This window comes from Meles meles, chromosome 19 (assembly GCF_922984935.1).
Source record: "Meles meles chromosome 19, mMelMel3.1 paternal haplotype, whole genome shotgun sequence".
NCBI classification, from domain to species: Eukaryota; Metazoa; Chordata; class Mammalia; order Carnivora; family Mustelidae; genus Meles; species Meles meles.
In genome coordinates, this window is record NC_060084.1 from 46,850,931 (window position 1) to 46,874,051 (window position 23,121).

A 23,121-nucleotide genomic window follows, 5' to 3' on the forward strand; every position below is an offset into this window, starting at 1 on the left:
AAAAAAAACAAAACAAAACAAAAAAAACCTGGCAGTCTTCCAACACACAAAATGCCTAAATACTAAATACTAAAGTATTAATGATTCTTCTTATCATCATCATCATCATCATCATTAATGGTCATTGTACTCTGTGGGTTTCTAATCTAGTAAAGAAAACTTATATTCACAACCACAGTTCAAGGCTAGAGAGATGGTGTGGAAGATCTCAAATGCCATTGAAAAGGCCTTCATGCTGTAAAAATGGGAAGGTGTCATTTTTTTTAACATAGAAATAAAATAATCAAAACAATAATATAGGGTGCCTGGGTGGCTCAGTTGGTGAAGCGACTGCCTTCAGCTCAGGTCATGATCCTGCAGTCCTAGGTTCAAGTCCTGCTTCAGGCTCCCTGCTCAGCAGGGTGTCTGCTTCTCCCTCTGACCCTCTCCCCTCTCATGCTCTCTCTCTCTCAGGTAAATAAATAAAATCTTTTAAAAAAAAAAACAACCCACAATATATAAGGACATTAAACTGGCAGCCATTTGAAAGAATGAATAAAGAAGAAAAGACTGTTACAGCAGTATAAAGACTGCCTCCTCTCGGAGCGCCTGGGTGGCTGGCTCAGTGGGTTGAAGCCTCTGCCTTTGCTTGGCGGGGAGCCTGTTTCCCCTTCTCTCTCTGCCTGCCTGTCTGCCTACTTGTGATCTCTGTCAAAATAAATAAATAAATTTAAAAAAAAGACTGCCTCCTCTCTAACCCTTTCCTGAAAGGTCAGAAGGGGAGGGGGAAGAAAAAAAAAAGGACACTCGTCCAGAATCTGGCTTCTGTCATGCCAGATGAAACAAAGGACTAAATTAGGATGCTTGCTTTAAGAGGAAAAAAACACTTAAACTGAGTGGTAAGTGGGGTGGGGTCCTATCTATGACACAAGAGGACAAGCCCCTCCCCTCTGGTAGGAAGTGCTGGCCATACAGACTCCTCCTGTTCCTAATCCCTCCTCCCACAGCAGGAGGCACAGAAGTCCATCACTTGGTACAGGAGTGGAGGTCAGCAGTGCCACTTGCCAACTGCCTTAGAACGGAAGACCAGGGATGCCAAGATGAAGCAGTGGAATCCAAAGGGAGGTGCCGTCATGAGGAATCAATGAAAGATCTGTGACAAAGGAGGTCTTGGGGGCCCAGAAGGATGAAATCTGGGAAAGCAACACCTCCCAAGATGGAAGTAACAACAATGGAGCCACGTTCTAAGTCAGTATCTAGGCATGACTTAGAACTTAAGCCACCCCAGACACCTATCACCCAGCCAGAGCCTGGGTCAAAAGTGACAGCCACAACCCAGCCAGCATCTAAGACTCATCAGGGGCCCAATCCTCAACAAGAACCGGCTCCCCAACAAAGACCCCTCACTCAGCAGAAGCCCCTTGCCCAACATGAATCCCAGCAGGAACCTAGCACCCAACAAAATTCAGCTCTGCAGCAGGAACTTCTTGCCCCACAGGAGCCTGCACCACAGCAATCACCTCCCATGCACCGGGTTTCCTCCTCTCAACAGGAAGTTACCTCACAGCAGGGACCTGGGCCAGGAAAAGAATCTGAAACTCAACAGGAGCCAGAACTGAGAGAGACACAGGTTGGCCAGCCAGGACCCGGTCCAATGAAGCAACCTCCAGCTCAGCCTAGACCTCGACCCAAAAATGGATCACCTGACCAGAGTGAATCTACATCCCAAGAGAGACTGAGACAATCAGACCCTATAGCCCAGCAAAGAGCTCCAGCCCAAGGAGTGAAATCCCAGCTGAGATCTTCCGAGTGGGGATTTCTATCAAAACTACACCAAATATCGACGCAGCGACCAGCCTCAGAGTGGAGGACGTTTTACGAGTGGGTCACAGATTCTGACTCAGAACCAGATGTGGGGTCTCCATTAAGGAGCAATTCATTACCCAAGAGGGGTGGAACAGTGGCCAAGGGAAAGAAGCTGGCCTTCAAGGGGAAACATGAAGGGGCATCAGGGTATGGGGGGACATCAGCACATGGGAAGAAAACTGGCAGCCAGACTCACAGACACCACAGGGACGCAGGTGAGTTTGAGGCCAGAGGAACGGAGCCTCCCAGAGACCATCAAGAGGAGCTGAGGACCGCCAGTATGTCAGGTTGGCTTTGGGGATCCCTCACCAGTCCTTGCAGACAAAGATCAACAGCCCCATCTGACAGATGAGAAAGCTGAGGCGGGGAAACACAGAGGCCTTGCAGGAGGCAGGACAGATATTGGAAGCCACAGCTGTGACTTCTTCCCCACACCAGGCCGCCTCCCCACGGGGGATTCAGGGGCAGTCAGACAGAAGTGGGACAGGGCTCTGACCTAGGGGCCAGGAAACAGAGCAGCTGCCACCCCGCCCCCTCCCCTGCCAGTATTTGCCCATCGGACCCCAAACTCACAGCCTCGGGACACCCTCTGCCTTAGGCACCAGCCACCTGGTGCTGCCCGTAGACCCTTACCCTCCCAGTGCTTCCATCCCCACTAGGGGTAATATCGGGCCTCAGGGATCCTTGAGCTCTCCAGGTCGCCCCAAGCGGGTGGGGTGGCACCTACTCCTCTGCCAGGCCGCCCCCAGTCCAGCCAGGCTCGGTGGCCTGGGGGTTGTGTTCTCAGGAAGGGTGGCGTGAGAGAGGGGCTGCGAGGTCTGCCGAAGTCTCGAGCAAGGTTAAATCCGGAAGAAGGGAGAGTTGCCGGGGCCGGTATGCGAGGGAGCCAGGCCCGGGACTCCGCAGGCTACCAGCACTAACACCCTCCTCTGACGTGCTCAGGCCCAAGGGGGTACGTGAAGTCTCATCCATGGAATGAGGGGCTGGTTGTGGAAGCAGCCTGAGGGGAGGCATGGCAGCCCCAATCCAGAAACTGAGGGCTCCCGTATGGCCGGGTAGTCCAAGGGGCCGGCAATGGTGGCCCCGGCTCGGAGGCCGGTCTCTTCCGGAAGGGCTGGGCCATCTCTCTCACACCTGCGAAGAGAGTAACGATGTCTCTCAAGGGCAGGGCTACGCATGTGCTTCGGGAGGGAAGGGGGGTTTGAGGTCCGCTTTTTCTGGAGCTGAGGATGAAGAGCTCTTTCTGTAGGCTCCAGAAACCAGTGTCAGGGCACGCGCTCCACACACCAACAGGGCAGCCCCCCCACCGGCGCCCCGTCGGCAGTTGACCGTGTGCGCATGCGTGAGCCTCGAGCCTCTTCCGTTTCCCGCCTTTTCCCAGGCACGCGCCAGGCCCTCCACGGTCGGTCTCGGCGGCCTATCCGCAGCTTCCGGCTAGTGCGCAGGCGCCCAGCATTCTCCTACCCCGCGCCGTTCCATTCTCTGGGAAAGGGAGAAGGCCGAGAAAAGAACCCCGAGAAAGAGAGCAATAGGACACATAAGGCAGGAAGAAGGCGGGGCTTTCTTCTCCAACAGCTCTCAGCCAGAGCCCCGCCTCCAGTACTGTTGTCCCTCCCTGGCATTGAATTGCCGGAGGACTTGGCCCACCCCGCCCCGCCCCCCAGGCGGAGGCTCAGAGGCGCCCCTCTTTCCCCTTCCACCAGGCAGGCCGGGTCGCGTTCTAGGGGATGCCTACGTGGGAAGGTGAGTGGGAAAGTGAGGCTGAGAGCCAGCACTTGAGAAGAGCAAGGCTTCCCTTCTGGGGTGACCCCCGCGGGACTCCCCGCTAGTCCTGTCCGAAGGACACTTTTCGCTGCCCCGGGGCTGCATTTTCGTTGGTCACGGGCCCTTTAAAATGAGCGAGGGGGCGTGGCCAGGCTTTAGGCCCAGGGCGGGACCCGGCAGTGGAGTGCGGCCCGGATTGCTCAGGGGGCGGGACCCAGAGAAGAGCAAGCCCAGGATTGGGTGATATGGGGGCCCGGTGGTGGTGCGCCGCGGGGATTGGCTCTCCCGGCGAGGCCCGGCGACTGGAATCGGCCCCCGCGTGGGGATCGCAGAGAATTGATGGAGTCTGACTGGGGAAGCGGGGCAGCCAGGGCCGATGGGGCCCTGGCCTCGAAGAGGGCCAAAGAGGGTTCCAAGAGTCGTAGCCGTCGGCGGTGGCGAAAAAGCAAAACCAAAGGTGAGCGCACGGGGGCCGGCTGCAGAACGGAAGGAACCCTGGACATCCTGCAGGGAACTGGGGACTGAGTGGACGGACCCAAGGCCCCGAGAAGTGGGGGAGCCCGTGGGCTGGCCCAATGCCGCCCTGCGAAGGGGTGCGGGGATGATCCATTGTGAGAATGGGTGACGTGAGAGTGGAATATTACCCTCAGCCTAGAGACTACCGGATGCCCCAGTAGCGACTCGGCAACAGGATCCTGAATGCGAGTCTCCAAGACTAGGGTTCCATGTCCTGCTCCGTACTCGCTGTGTGACCGTGGGGCGATTCCTGGCCTCGGTCTTTCCTACCAGGGAAATGGTTGGAGAGCCGGTTTTCAGGGCCCCAGCACTCATGAGAGGATAATAGAGAGGTTTAGAAACTGTTGCTCAAAGAGGAAGTTTAGAAGGCATTCACTGCCAGGAAAAGGTAGGAGGAAGGGGTACCCCATAGTGGGAAGTGCCCCAGGCTCAAAACAATATGACTCAAAACAGTCCATCCTCCCACCCTTCATTCAATCCATGCCTCAGTTCCTTGTCAGCCCACCCGCTTCAGCCCAGCATCACTGGGGCCTAACTTCCTGACCTCCCCCCCACTCTTTTTAAAACTGGGGGGGGGGGCGCCTGGGTACGCTTCAGACCTCCATACCCTCCCTGGCGCAAAGAAGGGAGGGCTGTCCACTGGGTTCCCAAGGTGTCGCATTATTTACAGATCTCAGCAGACTGGAGAAAGACTGACAGACCAGCAGAGATGCTGCAAGCCCCAGGCAGGACCACACATTAAGTTCTTGCTAGGGATGAATATTTGTGAAGCCAAGTGAAGACCTGTGGGAAGTTCCTGTGAAGGAAAGAAACTGACGTAGCCCCCAGGCCCTAGAGACCCCAAGCCCATTGTTCTCTCTGCCTTAGGCAACATCATTAGCCAAAGAAAGAACTGGAGTTGGCTACACAAAGGCGCACAGGCACACAGGCACACAAGCACACCCACACAGACAGGCAGGCAGGCTCAGAGCTCAGGCTGGGACCTGGGGGAATTCACTCTCATGCTGCCAGACACATGCTCACGAGCAGGACAGTATGCCCAGAGGCAGTAGAGACCAAAGTTAAAAACGTGGGTGTTGCTGGTCTGGTTCCTGGGGTTATAAGCTATGGGACACTGGGCAACAGGCTGCTTCTTTCCCTGTCTGAACTTTCTGAGCTGTAAAATGGGCACAATGATAGGACTCCCTGGCTCGTAGGGCTGTTGTGAGGTTTGAATGAGTGTAGCATATTAGACACGGGCAAACAGCACGACTGCCTGAGGGGTGGAGGTTATGATGACTGTTACTTCCCAATAGGCAGTGAGTTCCCCTAAGAAGGGGCTGTGTCTGCCTTGTTTAGCCCACATTTTCATAGCCTCACATGTGGAGCACAGAGGCACTCAGATATTTACTGGATTAGTAAGTGAAGGAATGTATAAACTGTAACACCAGGATAATAATAATTGTACTGCCCTTAGGGCTGTCATGAGGACTCAGAATCCTATTGGGTGGGGTGCTTTGCACAGGGCTGAGCCAGTCCTACCCACAAACCTAAGGGCCCACCTACTCACCAAGACTCATTCCACTAAGCTCTGAGATCCACCTGTCATTTCCTGAGTTTCTGCCCTGGTGCCACGCCTCAGTAGAGTGAATCAGACCTTGCCCCAGCCCTCCAGGCTGGCTGCAGCAGTCCTAATCATCAGTTTGATCTTGCCAGGAACCAATGACTCTAGCGTCATTATGATCACCCCATTTCCGAGATGACGACACTGAGGCTCTGAGGGAGCAAGGTCACCTGGGCTTTCTTACCTGGCCAGTGAGGGCAGAGAGATGGCCAACCCAGCCTTCTGAGGGCAGGAGTGTGCGAACTCAAAACTGCTCTGTGCCCCCACCTTGATTGTGGATCCAGAACGCTCCAGTTGCACAGATTCGTTCACTGAACATTAACTTATGTCAGGCCTGGACTCTTGGTGGTGAGGACAGACTCACACTGGAGCTAGGGACACAGACGTGAATCACATTATCCCACAAATCAGATATAATTGTAAACTGTGGCAAATACAAGAGGGAAAGTCCTAAGAAAATGAAAGAGGGAGGCTTCCCCACAGGAAGGTGACATTGGACCCAAGGATGAGCGAGTGTTGATGGCTGTGTGAGGGGGGCAGGGAGCCAAAGGAGACAGTGCGGGCAGAGAGACCTTGAGGCCCAAGGAAGTGGCTCATTACAGCAGAGAGGGAGCTCAGCAAGGGAGGAGAGGAAGAGGGGGCTGAGTGGCCCCAGAGAGCACCTGATTTGGGAGGCCATGTCCAGGATTGGGGGCTTTATCCTGAGAGCAAGGGTGGGGGTGTTGCGGGGGTAGAAGTATGTGACCGGACTGGAGTTCTAGAAAGATCCTCTGGCTGCTATGTGGAAAAGAGATTGAAGGGGGCAAAATCAGAGAAACATACAAACTTAATACAATCATCTAGATGAGGGGGTCAGTGGAAGTGGGAGAAGGGCCAGATTCCAGAGGCTTCTGCAGGGGCAGAGTGGGCAGAAATTTGTGATGCATTGGGTGGGAGTGGGAAGTGGCCACACACACACACACGGATGCACACAGATATGAGTATACATGTCCATAAACACACAGACACATGTTTGTGCAATCTCACAGGCCAAAAGAACACAGACACAGATACACTCACAGGGGCCACAACACATACATACACACAGGCCCTAGACATATAGAAAAACATATAAACACACAGACTAGGAAAAAAATGTCACCCACCCACAAAGACAGGCCAGGTGAACATGAGGCATGACATGTTCCCACATACATACATACATCATGGGTGAGCCTCCAAGACACTTACACCTGACCACCCAGAAAGCAGCCAGCTGAGACGTGATGGAGAGAAGGAGACACACACACACACACACACACACACACACACAGCAGAAACACTGCAGAGACCTCCTGAGCCCTCCTCCTCTGCCCTGTGACCATGAGCGGTCCTGTCCTCTGCATCTCACTTGTCTCTGCTGCCAGAAGGGGCGAGGACAGTCCCAGCCCTTGGGCTGCGGAGAGGATGAAACGAGTTACCGTGCCTGGCTCACAGGGTTGTCAGAGTAGTGTTTGCCCTTTGAGGCAGACACACTCAGGGAGCGGGCTGCCCTCGCTGCCCCCCACCTAGCTTCTGCCCTGCAGGGCTCTCCCCTTCAGAAGCCCTCGCCTCTCCCAGGCCTCAGAGCTGGCCCTTCCTCCTCCATCCCTGCTGAGCTGCCTTCCCTTCTCACCCTTGCTCAGTCCCCAGGGCCCAGAATCCAGGCTGGCTCCAGCTGTCCTGTGGCTCTTTAAGGCAAAGGGCTGGCGCGAGGCGGCAGGACCCCTCGGTCCCACCTCTACCCCAGTTGTTGCCCACGGGCCTTGGGCGCCTGCCTCTGCCCCAGTGCCCTCTGCCTGAGATTCTTGGCAAGTTTCTGGGAACCTCAATATCCCTTCCTCCCTGCTCCACCCAGCTCAGCCCCTGGGGAGCTGCCTAGAACAGGGCGAAGGGCAGGGCCCTGGAATCATGAAGGCCTGGGATTCAGCCTCTTCCTCGCCACTGCTCATCCAGGCCCATCCAGGCTCACCTGGTCAACAACCTCAGCGCTGTCTCCCGAGGCCTCTATCTGTTCGTCTGATTGTCTGCCCTGGGGAGGGGTGGTCGGTCCTCTCCCAAGCTCCCATTCACCTGCTTCTGCCCCCACTCTGACTCTTCACGCTTTCTTTCCTTCTCGTTGGATATTTGCTGAGTAACTACTATGTGCCAGACCCCATGATGAGCCCTGAGGCCACCCCCTGCCCTAGGGGGCATGATAATCCAAAAGAAGAGAAATGGGGGCACCTTGGCGGTGTGGTCTGTTAAGTGTCTGACTCATGGTTTTGGCTCAGGTCCAGATCTCAGGGTCATGAGTTCAAGCCCCGCATCCCGGCTCCCCATTTAGGGGGGAGTCTGATGGAGCTTCTCTCTCCCTCTCCCTCTGCCCCTCCTGCTGTGCTCTCTCTCTCTCTCTCTCTCCAGCAAATAAATAAATAAATCTTAAAAAGAAAAAAAAAGAGAGAGAGAGAGAAGAGAGACAGAGGATTCACCTACAGCCAAGCAGATGACCTCAGGGCCTCCCATTTGTGCAGACCCCTTCCAAAACCCTGTCCCTAAGTTTGTATTTGTGATTTTACACCTTTTTTTTCCTAAAGAGCTTTACTTCTACACATACCAGCTTCATAGCTCCACGAAGTCTGGGTCTGTCCCTGGCGGGGAGACAAACAACAAACATGTAAATGAACAGGTCTAATTGCAAGTGTGTGAAATTCTAGGAAGAAATGCAAGTATGATGGCAGAGAGTAATGATAGGGGTGTGTGTCTTAGGTGGGGAGGAGTAGTTAGAGAGGGCTTGTGTGCAGAGGGGACAAGCCGAAGCCTGAAGGGTAAGAAAGAGCTGGCCAGGTAAGGAGCACATGGAATAACATCAGTAAGGTGTTTATTGGAGCCTCAGTTTCCCATATGTGAGGTGGGGATGACAGTCACAGCAGGATGGCCTGTGAAGGGTAAGTGGCACGTGCCCAGTATGGGAACACCACACTGTGGGACATAGGACGCGTGGCTCAGAACCCCTAGCTGAGCTTGGCACCACCCTTAATCGGCTTTTGTGCTCTCGGGAGGGACAGGCAGGGCTGGCTCTCCCTCCGCGCCCCCCCACCAACAGCTGGGGCCGGCTGTGCCAGGGCCAGTGTAGGGGACAGGAGCTGAGATCACTGGGCCTTTGCTTCCTGAAATCCACTCTGGAGAGAGGGAGGGCAGCCGGGCTGGGTGAGAAGAGACAGTTTGTTCAGGACGGAGGCTAAGATTCCTGGCTCCTAAGAGAGAAGAGGGTTGGCAGGCTAGATACCTGTTTCTAATTGTTGAGGGGGTTGAGTGTCTGGATGTCTGGATCCAAGGGAAGAAGGGGCTGGGGCCTGGACTCCTGGGTTCTAAGGCAGAGGAGCCTGGGATGAGGACTCCCATTTGAGCGGGGGGCCTGGGAACTGGCAGAGGGGGAGGGGAGCTGGGCTCCCTGCTGTGTTTACAGCACTTGGTTTCCCTGTCCTTTCTGGGTGGGAGGTGGAGCCGGTGGCCACACCCTGGGCAGGCTCTGCTCCTCCCCGCTGGTTTATCGCCCCAGGCTTCTGCTGGCACCCGCCACTCTCAGCCCTAGCCCAGCCCGCAGCTCAGCCTGCGGGAGCTCAGAAGAGGTCTGGGAGGGGTGAGTGCACTGTCTGCTGAGAGACAGGGGTGGTGGAGCTTTAAAACCCCAGGGACTGCAAGGGAGGGGAGACACCTTCTCGGGGATGAGGCAGCAGCCAGGCAGGGTCCTGAGTGGGCTTCAGGAGGGAAGAGTCCCCGGAGCAAAGGGCACCATCTCCACCAAGGGGGTCAACGGCAGCTTGCCCAGGGCCTGGGTGACAGTACAGGGATCCCGGAGGGAAGATCACCAGGGACCCTGAAGTGTGGGGAGTCAGGCCTAGGCCAGGGCAAATTTTTGAGGGCCATAGCCAGAGGCCCAGCTTCTCTGGGCTCTGGACGCAGAGATCAGGGTTTGAATCCTGCACTGCCACTATCAATGCAAGCTTCAGCTCCTTACTGAACACCTCTGAGCCTCAGTTTCTCCCATAAAATGGGGATGCTACCCATCACAGAAGAATGGAGGCAGTCTGGTTCTCGGGGTGAGCAAGCACTAACGGAACAAACCCACGGAAACTTCTTGGCGCAGGTCTGGCACAGAGGGAGCTCAAGGCTAATGACAGAGATGAAGGCGGCTGTTCCTAGCAGGGGAATGGGGCTGGCCCGTGCGATCTAAACCAAGTGGAGAGGCCCAGAGACCCAGCTGGGGAGCAGTGGGACCAACCAACCTGTGGGGATCCCACAGAGGAACAGGGAGGCAGCTGGAGCTTGGAGGAGGTTCCACAGCCAGATTCAAGGGACCAGGAGGGGACAGGATTGACTCCTCAGTTTTAAGTAAGGCTAGGATTATGAAATGGGTTCAGGAAGAGAATTAGGCTTGAGACCAGGGTTCGGCGACACCACCAGGTAGATGGGAATGGATGGGCTGAGAGCTGAGCGTTCCCAAATTCTGGTGGAGGGGATGGGCTTGTGGGTGGCACCTGGGGCCTGAGAGAGGGGGGACCTAGTCAGGCTCCACACCTCTCAGAGAACCTCAGAGTCCTGGCCCCCAGGAGAGCAAGCACCTGAATTCTTGGGTCCCTGGAAGGAAGCAGAGGGGTGGATAGACTCTGGGGTTGTAGGAGAGGCGTGGAGCTAGGAAACCAAGAAGAGCCCCACATAGGAGACAGCAGGGAGAACTGGGGTCTGGGGTCCAGACTCTTGGGTCTGCAAAAGGAAGGGAATGGGGCATTAGACTGCACCTTTGGCCCTAGCCTGCCTAACAGAGGCTCCCCGCTGGCCCGCAGCCTCGCGGCTCACACACAGCATGGACCTGCGCACGATGACCCAGTCCCTGGTGACTCTGGCAGAGGACAACATGGCCTATTTCTCGAGCCAGGGCCCGGGGGAAACGGCACGGCGGCTGTCGGGAGTCTTCGTGGGGATTCGGGAGCAGGCGCTGGGACTGGAGCCGGCCCTGGGCCGCCTGCTGAGCGTGGCACACCTCTTTGACCTGGATGCCAAGACGCCAGCCAACGGGTACCGCAGCCTGGTGCACACGGCCCGCTGCTGCCTGGCGCACCTGCTGCACAAGTCCCGCTACGTGGCCTCCAACCGCCGCAGCATCTTCTTCCGCACCAGCCACAACCTGGCGGAGCTCGAGGCCTACCTGGTTGCCCTCACCCAGCTCCGGGCTCTAGCCTACTATGCCCAGCGCCTGCTGGCCACTAACCGGCCCGGGGGGCTCTTCTTTGAGGGCGACGAGGGGCTCATTGCTGAGTTCCTGCGCGAGTATGTCACTCTGCATAAAGGCTGCTTCTACGGCCGCTGTCTGGGCTTCCAGGTGAGCTCCCCCCGCCACCACCCCGCTCCCCTGGAGCCACAATGAAGGTGCCTGGTGGGCCCCCGCCTGGCCTCACAGCGTGGTACAATTGCCACAGTGGCTGGTTTGCCTGGACTCCCAGGATGGTAGACCCGGAAAGGGGAAGCCATGTAGGGCTCAGGCAGCTGCACAGGACAGGGGGTTGAGGGGGGCTCTCAAACTTGTGGCCTCTGGGTCGATTCCACCGAGTAGTAAGAAATCGTCAACTCGCAGAGCTCTTTGCGCCAGGATCCCTGTGGCTTTCTATTATCCTACGCTCAGAGATCTGTCCACTCTTTGTGGTGACCTGCCTGGCCCCTGAAATCATCTGAGACCCCTCAGAAGAGTGCTTAGTATTGTTCTCAAAGGCCTCTTCATAAGCGCACACCCCATTTAGTCGCGCCCCCACCGTGGGGGCATGCACAGGAGGGAGGGGCTAGCTCCATTTCACAGAGGCCCAAGGCCACAGGACCCCAGGTCAGCCTGGGCTGTTGACTCAGGATTTTCCAGCCATGCGGAAGGCCAAGGAGCACTTCCAAGTTGGTGACTATGAGGGGGACCTGGTGGTGGCCCCACCCCAGCCACCCCCACGAGGGTACTGCTTACCTTAGCACTGAAAGGAAGGCAGCCTGTGAGCCTTTGGACTTCGAGCAAAAGTCGTCTGGGGGCTCAGAATTGGGGTGGAGGGGGTCCTGGGGCCTCAGAGCCGAGGTCCAACGTGCTCCTGTGAGGTCAGTGCTGGGTGCCCCAGGCCCCAGGCACATCAGGGAAGCCCCCCACAGGCGCATACGAAGCTGTGTGATTCTGCAGCCCCTCGGATTCTCTCTGAGTCCCCCCAACCCCCCAGCCCAGGTGGGCTTGGCAGTCTCTCAGCGTTCCTTTCCCGCTTCCCCATGGAGCAGCCTGTCCTCACCAATCCAGCCTGGATGTTCCTGGGAACTTCCCTTCACCTAAGCTGGCCCCCAACAAATATTGATCAGTCCAGCTGGGCCAGCTGGCTCCTCCCTGTGTCCTGGCCACGACCTTGGAGTCACGGGAGAGTGATCCTGGGGCCACCCAAGCCAGCATTCCAGGCAAAATGGCCAGGCACCGCTGTGCTCTCTGGCCCACTGGGCTCCTGGCCAGGGGCAAGGTCATGCCTGACAGCTCTTCTCTGAGGGCCCAGCAGCTATGCTACAGAACTGGCTATGCCCTGTAAAATGTCAGCCCCCACAGGGCAGAAGCCTCGGGGGTGTGACGCTAGCTCAGCACCTCCTGCTGCCCAGCCCCCCCACCTCCCCCCAAAGCCTAGTGCCTAGCTTGAAGTAGGATATAGGCCTGTATTTGTTGAATGAACAAAAGAACCCTGCTGGCCCCATGCCCAGCTTCAGCTTCGTATGGCTTTTTTCCTCTGATCTTGTCTCCCCATTGTCTTTTCTTAGCTGCCTGCCTCCTCCCTCAGATGCGTCTCCCCATTTGGCTGTCTTTCTGCTGCAAGATCTCTGGCCCTGTCTCTGACCATCTCCTGTCTGTCTTCCTGCCACCCAGGAACTGGTCCCCGTCCGTCCGCCTGGCCTCATCTCTGTCCTCGCTGACTTTCAGGAAATCCCTGCATCACCTTACTCCCAGCCCTCTATGGCTCCACCCACATCTGGAATACATCCACATTCTTCCATGAGCTCCCTCTTCTCTGACCTTGGCCGCTGCCCCTCTCCCCTTGTTCACTCTGCTCCAGCCACACAGGTTACAACCACCAAGCACAGGCTGCCTCAGAGCCTTTGCACTTGCCATGTCCTCTGCAGGGGCCAGCCTTCCTTCGCTTCGTCTGGATCCCTCCTCCAGCACCCTCTGGATGCCCATCTAAGTAGCCTGACCCCTAGTCGTCAGTCTATGTCCCTTCCACCTGGTTTTTCAAAGCATTCCTTGACATTGAACATATGCCTTTATTTGCTTCCTGTCACCTAGAGCAATGCCTGGCACACAGTAGGAGCTCACTAAATGTTTGCTGAATGACCACGCCTCCCCCCAAACCACATCTCTGCCCCTCACTCCTGCCTGCCTCCAGTCCCTCCTGGGCAGCGGGTGACCCAGCAGCATCTCTCCACAGTTCACGCCTGCCATCCGGCCATTCCTGCAGACCATCTCCATTGGGCTGGTGTCCTTCGGGGAGCACTACAAGCGCAATGAAACAGGCCTTGGTGAGTTCCGGCCAGACCCTGCCAACAGCCCCACCTCCCTTCCTGTCCCTCCTCCTCCTTCCATCTCCCCCCACTGGAGTCCCTGATACCCCTCCTGACCCCCAGGTGTGACTGCCAGCTCCCTCTTCACCAGTGGCCGCTTTGCCATTGACCCAGAGCTGCGTGGGGCTGAGTTTGAGCGAATCATACAGAACCTAGATGTGCACTTCTGGAAAGCCTTCTGGAATATCACTGAGATTGAAGTGCTATCGGTGAGCAGGGGGCCTGATGGAGACCCCACTGGTGTTACAAGATGGGCCCACTGGGGCCCAGAGACCCATCCCAGGCCACGTCAGGCCTCGGCAAGGCTCCGGGCTCGGGAACAGTGCGTGACAGAAAAGATGAGGGTGGGGATCGGAGAGGAGACATGAGGGGCTGCAAGCAGCTCGTCCCCAGCGCCCCTCCTGTCCCCTCCCACCAGTCTCTAGCGAACATGACATCAGCTACTGTGAGGGTAAGCCGCCTCCTCAGTCTGCCACCAGAGGCCTTTGAAATGCCGCTGACTGCTGACCCCAAGTTCACAGTCACCATCTCACCCCCCCTGGCCCACTCGGGCCCCGGGCCGGTCCTCGTCAGGCTCATCTCCTATGACCTGCGTGAAGGACAGGTAGGAGAAAACAGCCAAGGAGCACCGACAGCCCCCTTCCCCAGAGGCCCTCCCACCTCTCACTTCTTACACCTGCTCCCTACGCCCATCCTGTGTCTCTGAGCATATCCCTTTGGTGGGGTGAGGCCCGGGCAGGCTGCCCCAGCCTCACCCACATCATCCGCCCTCATCCCCTCACCCCCCACCCAGGACAGCGAGGAGCTCAGCAACCTGGTGAAGTCCGAGGGGCCCCGGGGCCTGGAGCTGCGGCCACGCCCCCAGCAGGCACCCCGCGCACAGTCCCTGGTGGTGCACATCCACGGCGGTGGCTTCGTGGCCCAGACCTCCAAATCCCATGAGCCCTACCTCAAGAGCTGGGCCCAGGAGCTGGGCGTTCCTATCCTCTCCATCGACTACTCCCTGGCCCCCGAGGCCCCCTTCCCCCGGGCGCTGGAGGAGTGCTTCTACGCTTACTGCTGGGCTGTCAAACACTGTGCCCTCCTCGGTGAGCCCCCGCCCCTCGCTGTCACCCACTCCCTGCTCCTGCCACCACCCTCTACTGCGCGGGGAGAGCCATTTACCTGCTCAGGCCTCAGGCTTGCACCCGCTGCCTCCCCTCCCATCTCCTCCCACCCAGCTCTCTGCCATCTGTTCACCCCCTCCTGCCCCACTGCTCCCCAGACCTTCTGTCCCAACCACTTTCTCCCTCTGCTCCCTGCTCTCCCCCTTTACCCCTGATACCCCACCTGCCCACCTCTCCATGCCCTCAGACCTTTTCTTTCCTCCTCCTGTCTCTCCACCCGCCTGTCCTGCACGCCCAGCCTCCTGGCCCTCACTCCAGCCCATTCTTCCAGCTCCTCTGACCTCCTGCTTCTGACATCTCCAGAGGCCCAGGACAAGGCAGGGGTGTGCCCCAGGGCACAGGAATGTGGCTCTTTTGTATGGTCAGCTGAACCCTGCCCTTCCATCTTCAGGCCTCCGCTGCCCCTCCTTGCCGAAATGGGCCCTGGTCTCTACTTTCCCACCACCTGTCCCCCTTGCTTCTGACCTCCAGCCTCTCAAACTTCCCAGAACCTCATGATCTCCCCATCATCAAGTCTCCCTGATCCCCCGACCACTGGCCCCCAAACCCCTCCCTCAGTTTACCAATCTCTAAAATCACAGTTGGCTAGACCTTGGGGTTGGAGCCCCCATATCCTCCTTCTGAGAGTCCAGTGCTCCCGGCTCAGAGCTTGAGCTCCTCCCTGCCAAGCTAACCAAGCCCTCTCCAACCCCCCTCCAACCCAGGCTCAACAGGGGAACGGATATGCCTCGCAGGGGACAGCGCAGGTGGGAACCTCTGCTTCACTGTGTCTCTCCGGGCAGCAGCCTACGGGGTACGGGTGCCGGATGGCATCATGGCAGCTTACCCGGCCACGATGCTACAGTCAACCGCCTCTCCCTCCCGCCTTCTGAGCCTCATGGACCCCCTGCTGCCCCTCAGTGTGCTCACCAAGTGTGTCAGCGCCTACGCTGGTAAGGCCACCACACACACAGCTGGGGGTCTGGGGAGGGCTTGGACGCCGGAGTCCTACAGGGACGGGGGCCGGCGCCCAGTCTCCCAGGGCTCGGGAAAGGAAATCGGAGGCTCCTGGTCCCCACTGAAGCCATCAGATATTCTTGGGTCCCTGGGGGCACAGAGGCCTGACGTTGCAAGTGCTGAGACTGGGCCTCCGCCCTCCGCACACACTCCACAGGTGGAGAGACAGAGGACCCCTCCGACTCGGACCAGAAGGCGCTGGGCATGATGGGACTGGTGCGACGGGACACAGCCCTGCTCTTCCGGGATCTTCGCGTGGGCGCCTCCTCGTGGCTCCACTCTTTCCTGGACTTGAGTGGGAACAAGTCCCACAGGAACTCAGTGCCCACGGCAGGTGAGTGAAGCCCTCCTCTCACACACCCATTCGAGTGTGACTGGAGAGCCCAGTCCACCGGAAGTCCTGGGGGGAGGTGAGGGGCTGTGTCCTGGGGTGCTCAGGGAAGCGGAGATCACCTTCTGGCTCTAACCTCGTATTTATCCCTGGGGACTACCACACAGCCTTGATTTTCCATAACGCTCCACATCCTGGAATTTCCAGGACTTCCAGTCCGCCAGGTCATCTCAGAACTTCCAGGAACTATAGGAGCTAGCCTTCTGAAGGTTGTTAAGTGTGTTGAATTTCAATCCTGAGAATGCCACTCAAATCTCTTGGGCCCTCAGAGGGGAGTCCAGCCCTCCTGCATTCTTCCCAGACTTTTAACAGAGATACTTGGGGGTAATACCCCACTCCAGGGGAGGGCCTAGGAGCCTGGGGGCAGAGAGATCAGCAGCCTGCACAGACCTCAGTCAGTGGAACAGATTCCTAGCCTCAGGGTGGGTGGCAGGATCCTCATGCATCCCCAAATCACTAACATCCAGGGATCTATTTTTCCCCCCATTTTTTTTTTTAACATTTTAATGATCTTAAAGTACAGCCAACTCATTTTCTATCTCCAGCACCACCAAAGTACTTTCTGAATAACAGCGTGTGGTCAAAGTAGATACCATTCCTATTCGGAAATAGGACACTGAATGTGTCCTACTTTAAGATTTTTCTTTAGGAATTATTTATTTATTTTACAGAGAGAGAGAGAGAATACAAGCTGGGGGAGTGGGAGAGGGGGAAGCAGGTTTCCTGACGAGCAGGGAGCCAGATGTGAGGTTCGATCCCAGGACCCTGGGATCATGACCTGAGCCAAAGGCAGGCGCTTAATGACTGAGCCAGCCAGACACCCCTACTTTAACTTTTTTAAATCTTAGGATATTCAAATGAATGCAAATACACACAAAAACAATTAAAAGGGATTTGAACCGTGGATCACTGAGCACTGGGGCTTTCCCTAGAGGTTAGAGGTGGCAAGTATAGCCCCTAGAGGCACCCGGGCCAGTCTAGCAACCTCAGGACAGGGGCCAGGGATCCAGTCTGGGAGTCTTGCCTTGCTCCTCCATGAAATGAGTAAGGTCAGGGGACCTGCCTCATGAGTTGTTAGGACTTCATGCAACTCTTTGTGCTGAGCACCCAGCACAAAGCCGACACCCAGTCGGTGCTCCTGGCGGAAGCTGGCAGCCTGCGCCCCATGACCCCCATCACTGGTTCCGTACCTGTGACCCTCTGGGTCATGAAGGACTTGGGCCGTTATTCTCCTATTGTCTTGCATCTTGCCTTCGAGGATTTATGTAAACAAATTAAAAGAAAAAGGTCTGCAGAAGGCAGCGTCCTGGCCCTAGTGGTAAGCAGCACAGATCTGATAAGATCAGCCAAGGTGGACATTCCACGCAGGCCGAAGCGCATCTCTGGCATCAGCGGGGCACTTCCCGACTCACTCAAAGGGAAGGGATAAAACCAAAGTACACGAAGGAAATGTTGGGAACAGATCTGTGTGGCTGCAGGGGTGGGGGCCCCTGGGAATCCAACAGTTTCCCAAGACTCTTTAGCTCCCGGTGAACACGGCCTCCTTCCACACCATGTGGGCCTGCTCGCTACTCCGCTGTGGATACCCTGTGTCCAGCGGCCCTCACAGGCTGGCTCGGCCTCATGCTGGGGTCGGGGAGGCCTACTACTACTACTAAGACATGAGGATAGCATATGACCTCCCAGTGGAAAGCCATGGCTCATCCCACTGAGTCCTCACCACCTCCTGTGAGGTAAGGACTATTTTTATGCCCTCTTTGTGCAGAGGAGGAAACTGAGCACTCAGAGGTAAAGTGACTTGCATTTCACCATCCTGATCAGCACACACACAGCCCTCCACCTGACTCCTTCCACCTCTCCCTTGGAGTTGCAGTCGGGGGCACATGGGGCTCCCCACCCATCCCCAAGGACGCAGTCTGGGGGAACACTCGGCCTCCAGAGCCCTGGCATGCAGCTCCTCCTCCACAGGCCGCTGTCCTCCCCCTGACCCTTCCTGCCAGCCACTCACTCACCCAGCGCACAGAGCCAGGCTGATGGGTGGACCCGGCTGGCCGCCTGACCCGGCCCCTCTTGCAGAACCCATGCGGCGCAGTGTGTCTGAGGCAGCCCTGGTCCAGCCCGAGGGCCTGCTGGGCACGGACTCCCTCAAGAGCCTGACACTACACGATCTGAGCCTAAAGGGCAGCTCTGACACGTCAGACACCCCAGAGCTGTCACTATCCGCGGAGACACTTGGCCCCCCCACGCCCTCGGACATCAACTTCTTCGTGGGCCCCGACGACGCGCCAGATGCTAAGGCGCCGGAGGAGCTGAGCACCAAGGACAGAGGCTGTGGCGCCCGCGCGGCCTTCCCGGAGGGTTTCCACCCCAGACGCTCCAGCCACAGCACAACCCAGATGCCTCTCTGCTCCTCGCCCATCGTCAAGAATCCCTTCATGTCGCCGCTGCTGGCTTCTGACAGCATGCTACAGAGCCTGCCACCCGTGCACATTGTGGTGAGCGCCAGACTGGGGTAGTGCAAGGGCGGGCGGGCGCAGATGCACCTGGGGAAGAGAGCCCCGCAGCGGGAGCCACAGAGGGGGAGGGGGCGTGGGGGGAGGAGGAAGACTGTCGGGGAACCAGGGCTGCCATTTCCTCTAGGGACAGTCGGAATAGGGGAAAGAGTCGGCAGGGCGGGGGCGGGGGGGGGGGGGGGATGCCGGGCCGAGGCTCATTCTCCCACTCCCTGGCCCCTCCCCTCGTTCCTCTGCCCCCTGCCTGCCCCGCCGTCCCGCAGGCGTGCGCGCTGGACCCCATGCTGGACGACTCGGTCATGTTCGCGCGGAGGCTGCGCGGCCTGGGCAAGCCCGTGACGCTGCGCGTGGTGGAGGACCTGCCGCACGGCTTCCTGAGCCTGGCGGCGCTGTGCCGGGAGACGCGGCAGGCGGCGGCGCAGTGCGTGGAGTGCATCCGCCTCATCCTCACCCCTCCCGCAGCGCCGCTGGTCTGAGCCTCGGCCCCAGCCGGGAGGCACCGGGAGATGGGGCTGCGGGGGGGGGGGGGGGGGGGGGGGGGGGCGCGACACTAAAGGCCTCTTGTTCCCATCTCAGCCAGCCTCCGTGGTGAATGCGCCCCGGGTTGGGTGGCTGGGCCCCCCTGAGGGGCTCCCAGCTCCCTCGGGCCAAGCGGGAGGGGCAAGCTGTGCCTTAAGGTGGGAGGACGGCCAGGGGTAGGGGTGGGGGCGAGGGCCCCAAGCGGAGACCCTGGCCTAAGGGGTGGGGGGCGCACACCAACTAGTCTCCGTGGACAGCTGGAGCTGCACTCCATCATTGCCTTCTACGGCTGCTGTGACCGCCGCAGGGCGGGGGCCTGGCCCTACCTGGCAAGTCGGTTTGGTTTTGTTCCTTTGTAAATAAAAGTATTTAATTAGTTTGGCCTCTTGCAAATAGGGTCGGGTGTCGTCCACCAGGGGGCAGCACCAGGCTCTGCTGCTGGGATCGGAGAAGCCTGGTGGTAGAAAGCGGGGAATCCAGTTTCTGGATCCTGAGGAAGGAGGGGACTGTAGGCCCGGATTCTTGGGTGCGGAGGGATTGGACGCCCCTACTAACACACACCACCTTCAGACTTAATCCAGGTGGTGTGCGGGAGGGCTCTGGGTTTTCAGCTACTCCCCTTTGCAGACCCAGCCCCTGCACCCACCCAGAAAAGAAAACCTGTACTTCCTAGAGAACTACAGCAAACTTCACAGGGAACCAGAAACAAAACTGGTCACCCCAAATACTGGAAGCCCAAGCTCTGCCCTACTGTGACAGTCACTCAGTCCCTCAACCAAGACTCGGAGGTCTTGCCCTTTCGTAGGCCCTGGGTTTAGAGCAGAGATCATTTCTATCCAGGGCCTGCCCTCAAGGGACTCAAGGGGAGAGTGGGCAGAAAGACCCAGACACAGGCTGTCACAGTCCCCTCAGATTCCATTAGTGGTAGTCAAGGAGGGCTTCACAGAGGAGGTGATATGAGCTTGACCTTAAAGGAGAAGTGTAAGTTTGCTAGGCAGAAGAAACAGGCAAAGTTGTGAGAGCCACTGGGCAGTTATCAAAGCCTCTCCCTGGCCAGAAGGTCAAGTGCAAAACCGGGAAGTGGCCTGAAGGGCCTGGAGTGGTCAGCAAGAGCAGATCCTGAAGGGCTGGGAGTGCAATCGACTGTAACTGGAGGGCAGTGGGAGCCACAGAAGGACTCTGTGTAAGGGAGAGACAGGACCAGCTGAGGCCCTAAAAGGGCCTGCTGGGACATTGGGGGATGGACTGAAAGGGGCAAGTCCTGGAGGCAAAGAAGGCTGAGGACAGGGATAAGGGTAGGGAGTAGGAGTAGGAGCCATAACTGAGGTTGAAGAGGACTTACTGAGGGTAGAGCTGATGGGGATGAAAATGGCACCCAGGCTAACCACAGGAGCACATGGCTGTGTCTTTACTGGGAAGAGACTCTGGTGTGTACAAGGTAGGTGACTATGTTTTGCACATGGAAAGATCAAAAGGTCTTTGTGAGACCACCCAGGGGGACATCAAGGAGGCAGCAGGAGGCAGGAGAGCGGACTAGATGCTCACTTCTGGCTGGAGCTACATCCTTTCCAGGAAGAGTGGACAGATGGGATGAGCAGAGGGCCAGGACAGAGTCCTGAGGGCACCCCCAGGAAAGGGGTGGGCAGTAAAAGGGGAGTCTATCCTGGAGGGTTCTAAGGAGGAGCCAGAGAGGGAAGAAGCTAAGCAGGAAACAAGAGGACGTAAAGCAAAGGGGATTTCAGGTGAGAGGGAGTGGTCTGGGTGAGATGAGGATGGAAATATCCCCAGCCTCAGCAGGGAGCGGGTGCGTCCTTGGTGACTTGTCCAGAACCACTGCAGGGCCAGGGATGTGGGCAGCCAGACATGGAGGGCTGAGGAGGGAGTGATTTGAGGAGGTAAGAGATTTGGCCAGTGAGTACCTCAAGTCTTCAGCTATGAAAGGGTTGAGAAATAATTCAAGGGAGCTTGATGTAGGGGTGTGTGTGTGTGTGTGTGTGTGTGTGTTTAGAAATGACAGAACATGTTTTAATGCTGCTGGGGAAGGAAGGGAGAGAGGGAGACTGAAGATGCAGAAGCACAAGAAAAGTTTCCTGAGCAGATGGGGACAGGGGGACCCTCACCACAGAGGCCCTCATTCAACCAATAAGTGACTTCTGAGCGAGGGCTGTGTGGGGGAGGGAACCATGGCCCAGAACTCTCCCTAAAGGTCCTGTTCCCTCTTTGAGCTCATAGAACCCCTGTTCATCTCCCCCCAAACAGTCGACCACCCACCAACCTGCTCCTATTTCCTGTCCCCATTTCAGGGACAGCTCCTGTATGCCTGTAGCCCAGGCCAGAACTCTGGGTCTTGTCCTGGACAGCCCCACAGCCCATCAAGCCCCATATTCTATTGTTTCTACCTCCTGAACATCTTTCTGCCTTATTCCCTCCGTCTCTAACCTAACCCACGCTTCATCTCCTGCCTGGGTGTCTGCCCAAGCCACCTTCTGGGCTACTGGAGTCCAGTCTCGTTCCTCCAGTTCTGGCTGCAGCTCTGACCTGGTCTTCCCCTGCTCTAAACCCTTCCATGGCTCTCCACTACCACCCCACTCCAGGACAAAGTCCGAGCTGCCAAAGCTGGCCTTGCCCACTTATTCTTCCTCTTCCAGCCTTACAGGTACCCCACTGCAAGGACCTGACTGGCCCCCTTCTTGGGCACCTACACACAGTAATATTCCCGCATGCTTTCCTTTCCCCGCTTATGGGGAAACATCCTCCCACACGCTCTTCTCCTTTGCTTGGTACTTCCTGCCCCTCCAGGATCCAGCGCCAATGTCCCTTCCTTTGGAAACCATTTCCTGAACCAGCAAAGCTAAAAATGATTCTCCTGGACTCCCCCACCTCGGCACACCCCTGCCCATTAACGTGTCCGTCCTCCCATCTGACCCGGATCCTCGAGGGCAAGGCCTACGCCTGACTCGTCTTGGTCACCACCGTCGTCGGCCAGCACAAGGCCTAGCACACTGAAAGCCTCAGGAAACATTTAAGTAATAGTGGCTGAGTGTGCGATGAGCCAGCAAGTGAGTGGCAACAGAAGGAAATGGGAAAGCCAGTGAGTGGGAGAGAGAATGAGGGCAGGAGAGACGAAACTGATGGGTGCGCACGCCGGGTAGGAGCAGCCGAGGATCAGGTTTAGGGTCAGAGGAATGGAATGGAGAGATGAACGTCTGGGACTCGGTTTCTCCAACAAAGCGAAATGCTCGGTCCCCCGGGCTAAGCGGACCCTCCACCTTTAAGCGGACCCTCCGCCTCCAACCCCACCAAGCCTCGCCGTTTCCCCTCCTAACTATGTCCAGAATCCCTGTACTGGGCGTGCAGGAAGGGGCTTACCGACTGCGCCCGCGGAACCTGTATCGCTCACCAGCAGCTCCAGCCTCCGCGGAGCGTCGCGGGATTCCCACCCCGCAGGTGCGCGGCCTATTGGTTGACTGGCAAAGACTAGCGGAGACTGGCGTCCTCCAAAGCCTATCATCGTTCAACTTAGGCCGTGGGCTCCGCCTACCAGGGAACGTCCCCCGAGTGGCCCACGTCAATAGGGGCGGAGCGTCTATTGCCTGGAAGACGGTGACTGACGTCATGGGTAGCTTATCACAGCCAGCCTCCGGAGGCCCGCCTCCGGCAGCGGAGGGCGTGGTGGGCTGCAGAAGCGCCCCGAAAGTGGGGTCTGGCTGCTCGCTGTCCACATCCGGGTCCCAAGGAAGTCCGGACTCCTTGGTCCTGAGGGAGGAGGGATGGAGGAACCTAGACTTCAGGGTCTGAGGAGCATCTGAATGAATGGTCGGCACTTGAGGGAGGAGGGAGTTGGGAACCTGAAAGACTCATTGGTCTGCCCAGGGATGACGGATTTGAGGTTTAAGATTTTATGTGGCTATTTATGGGATTGGAGCCAGGCCTTGCCCCCAGGCAAGAGTTCTGGGTCCCGCGAGGTGAGGCTTAGAATAGAGATGAAGAGGAGGCGGCTTAGGGGAAGCTCTGGCTTCTTTGTGCTTTTCCACCACCGCCCCCCCACCTCCCAAGGAACCCTGTCTGACAGGGGCACCCAGAGCTGGAGGAGACTTGAAACTCACATGGAGACAAAGAGAAAAACACTGATACCAAGAGAGATTCAAATGCTAAAAACAATAATTATAAGAGAGCTCTCTCTTGTATGGC

General features: G+C 57.5%; 1 protein-coding gene across 4 annotated transcripts; it reads left to right on the top strand.

Annotated features, from left to right (window-relative positions):
- The first annotated feature begins 1,195 nt into the window (after positions 1-1,195).
- Positions 1,196-19,307, top strand: LIPE (lipase E, hormone sensitive type). 4 transcript variants are annotated; one of them, XM_045988102.1, is made up of 10 exons: positions 1,196-2,060; positions 10,573-11,108; positions 13,213-13,303; positions 13,409-13,554; positions 13,764-13,949; positions 14,139-14,433; positions 15,216-15,443; positions 15,665-15,841; positions 17,975-18,393; positions 18,675-19,307. In XM_045988102.1, exons 1-10 carry the CDS (start codon positions 1,196-1,198, stop codon positions 18,885-18,887), a joined length of 3,156 nt encoding a protein of 1,051 aa, XP_045844058.1. In that variant the 3' UTR covers positions 18,888-19,307. The 4 variants fall into 4 exon arrangements, with proteins under 4 accessions (XP_045844058.1, XP_045844060.1, XP_045844059.1 ...); XM_045988104.1 differs by lacking the exon at positions 1,196-2,060 and adding an exon at positions 3,432-3,588 and having other exon boundaries at positions 17,867-18,393; XM_045988103.1 differs by lacking the exon at positions 1,196-2,060 and adding an exon at positions 3,881-4,066 and having other exon boundaries at positions 17,867-18,393.
- The last annotated feature ends 3,814 nt before the right edge of the window (positions 19,308-23,121 follow it).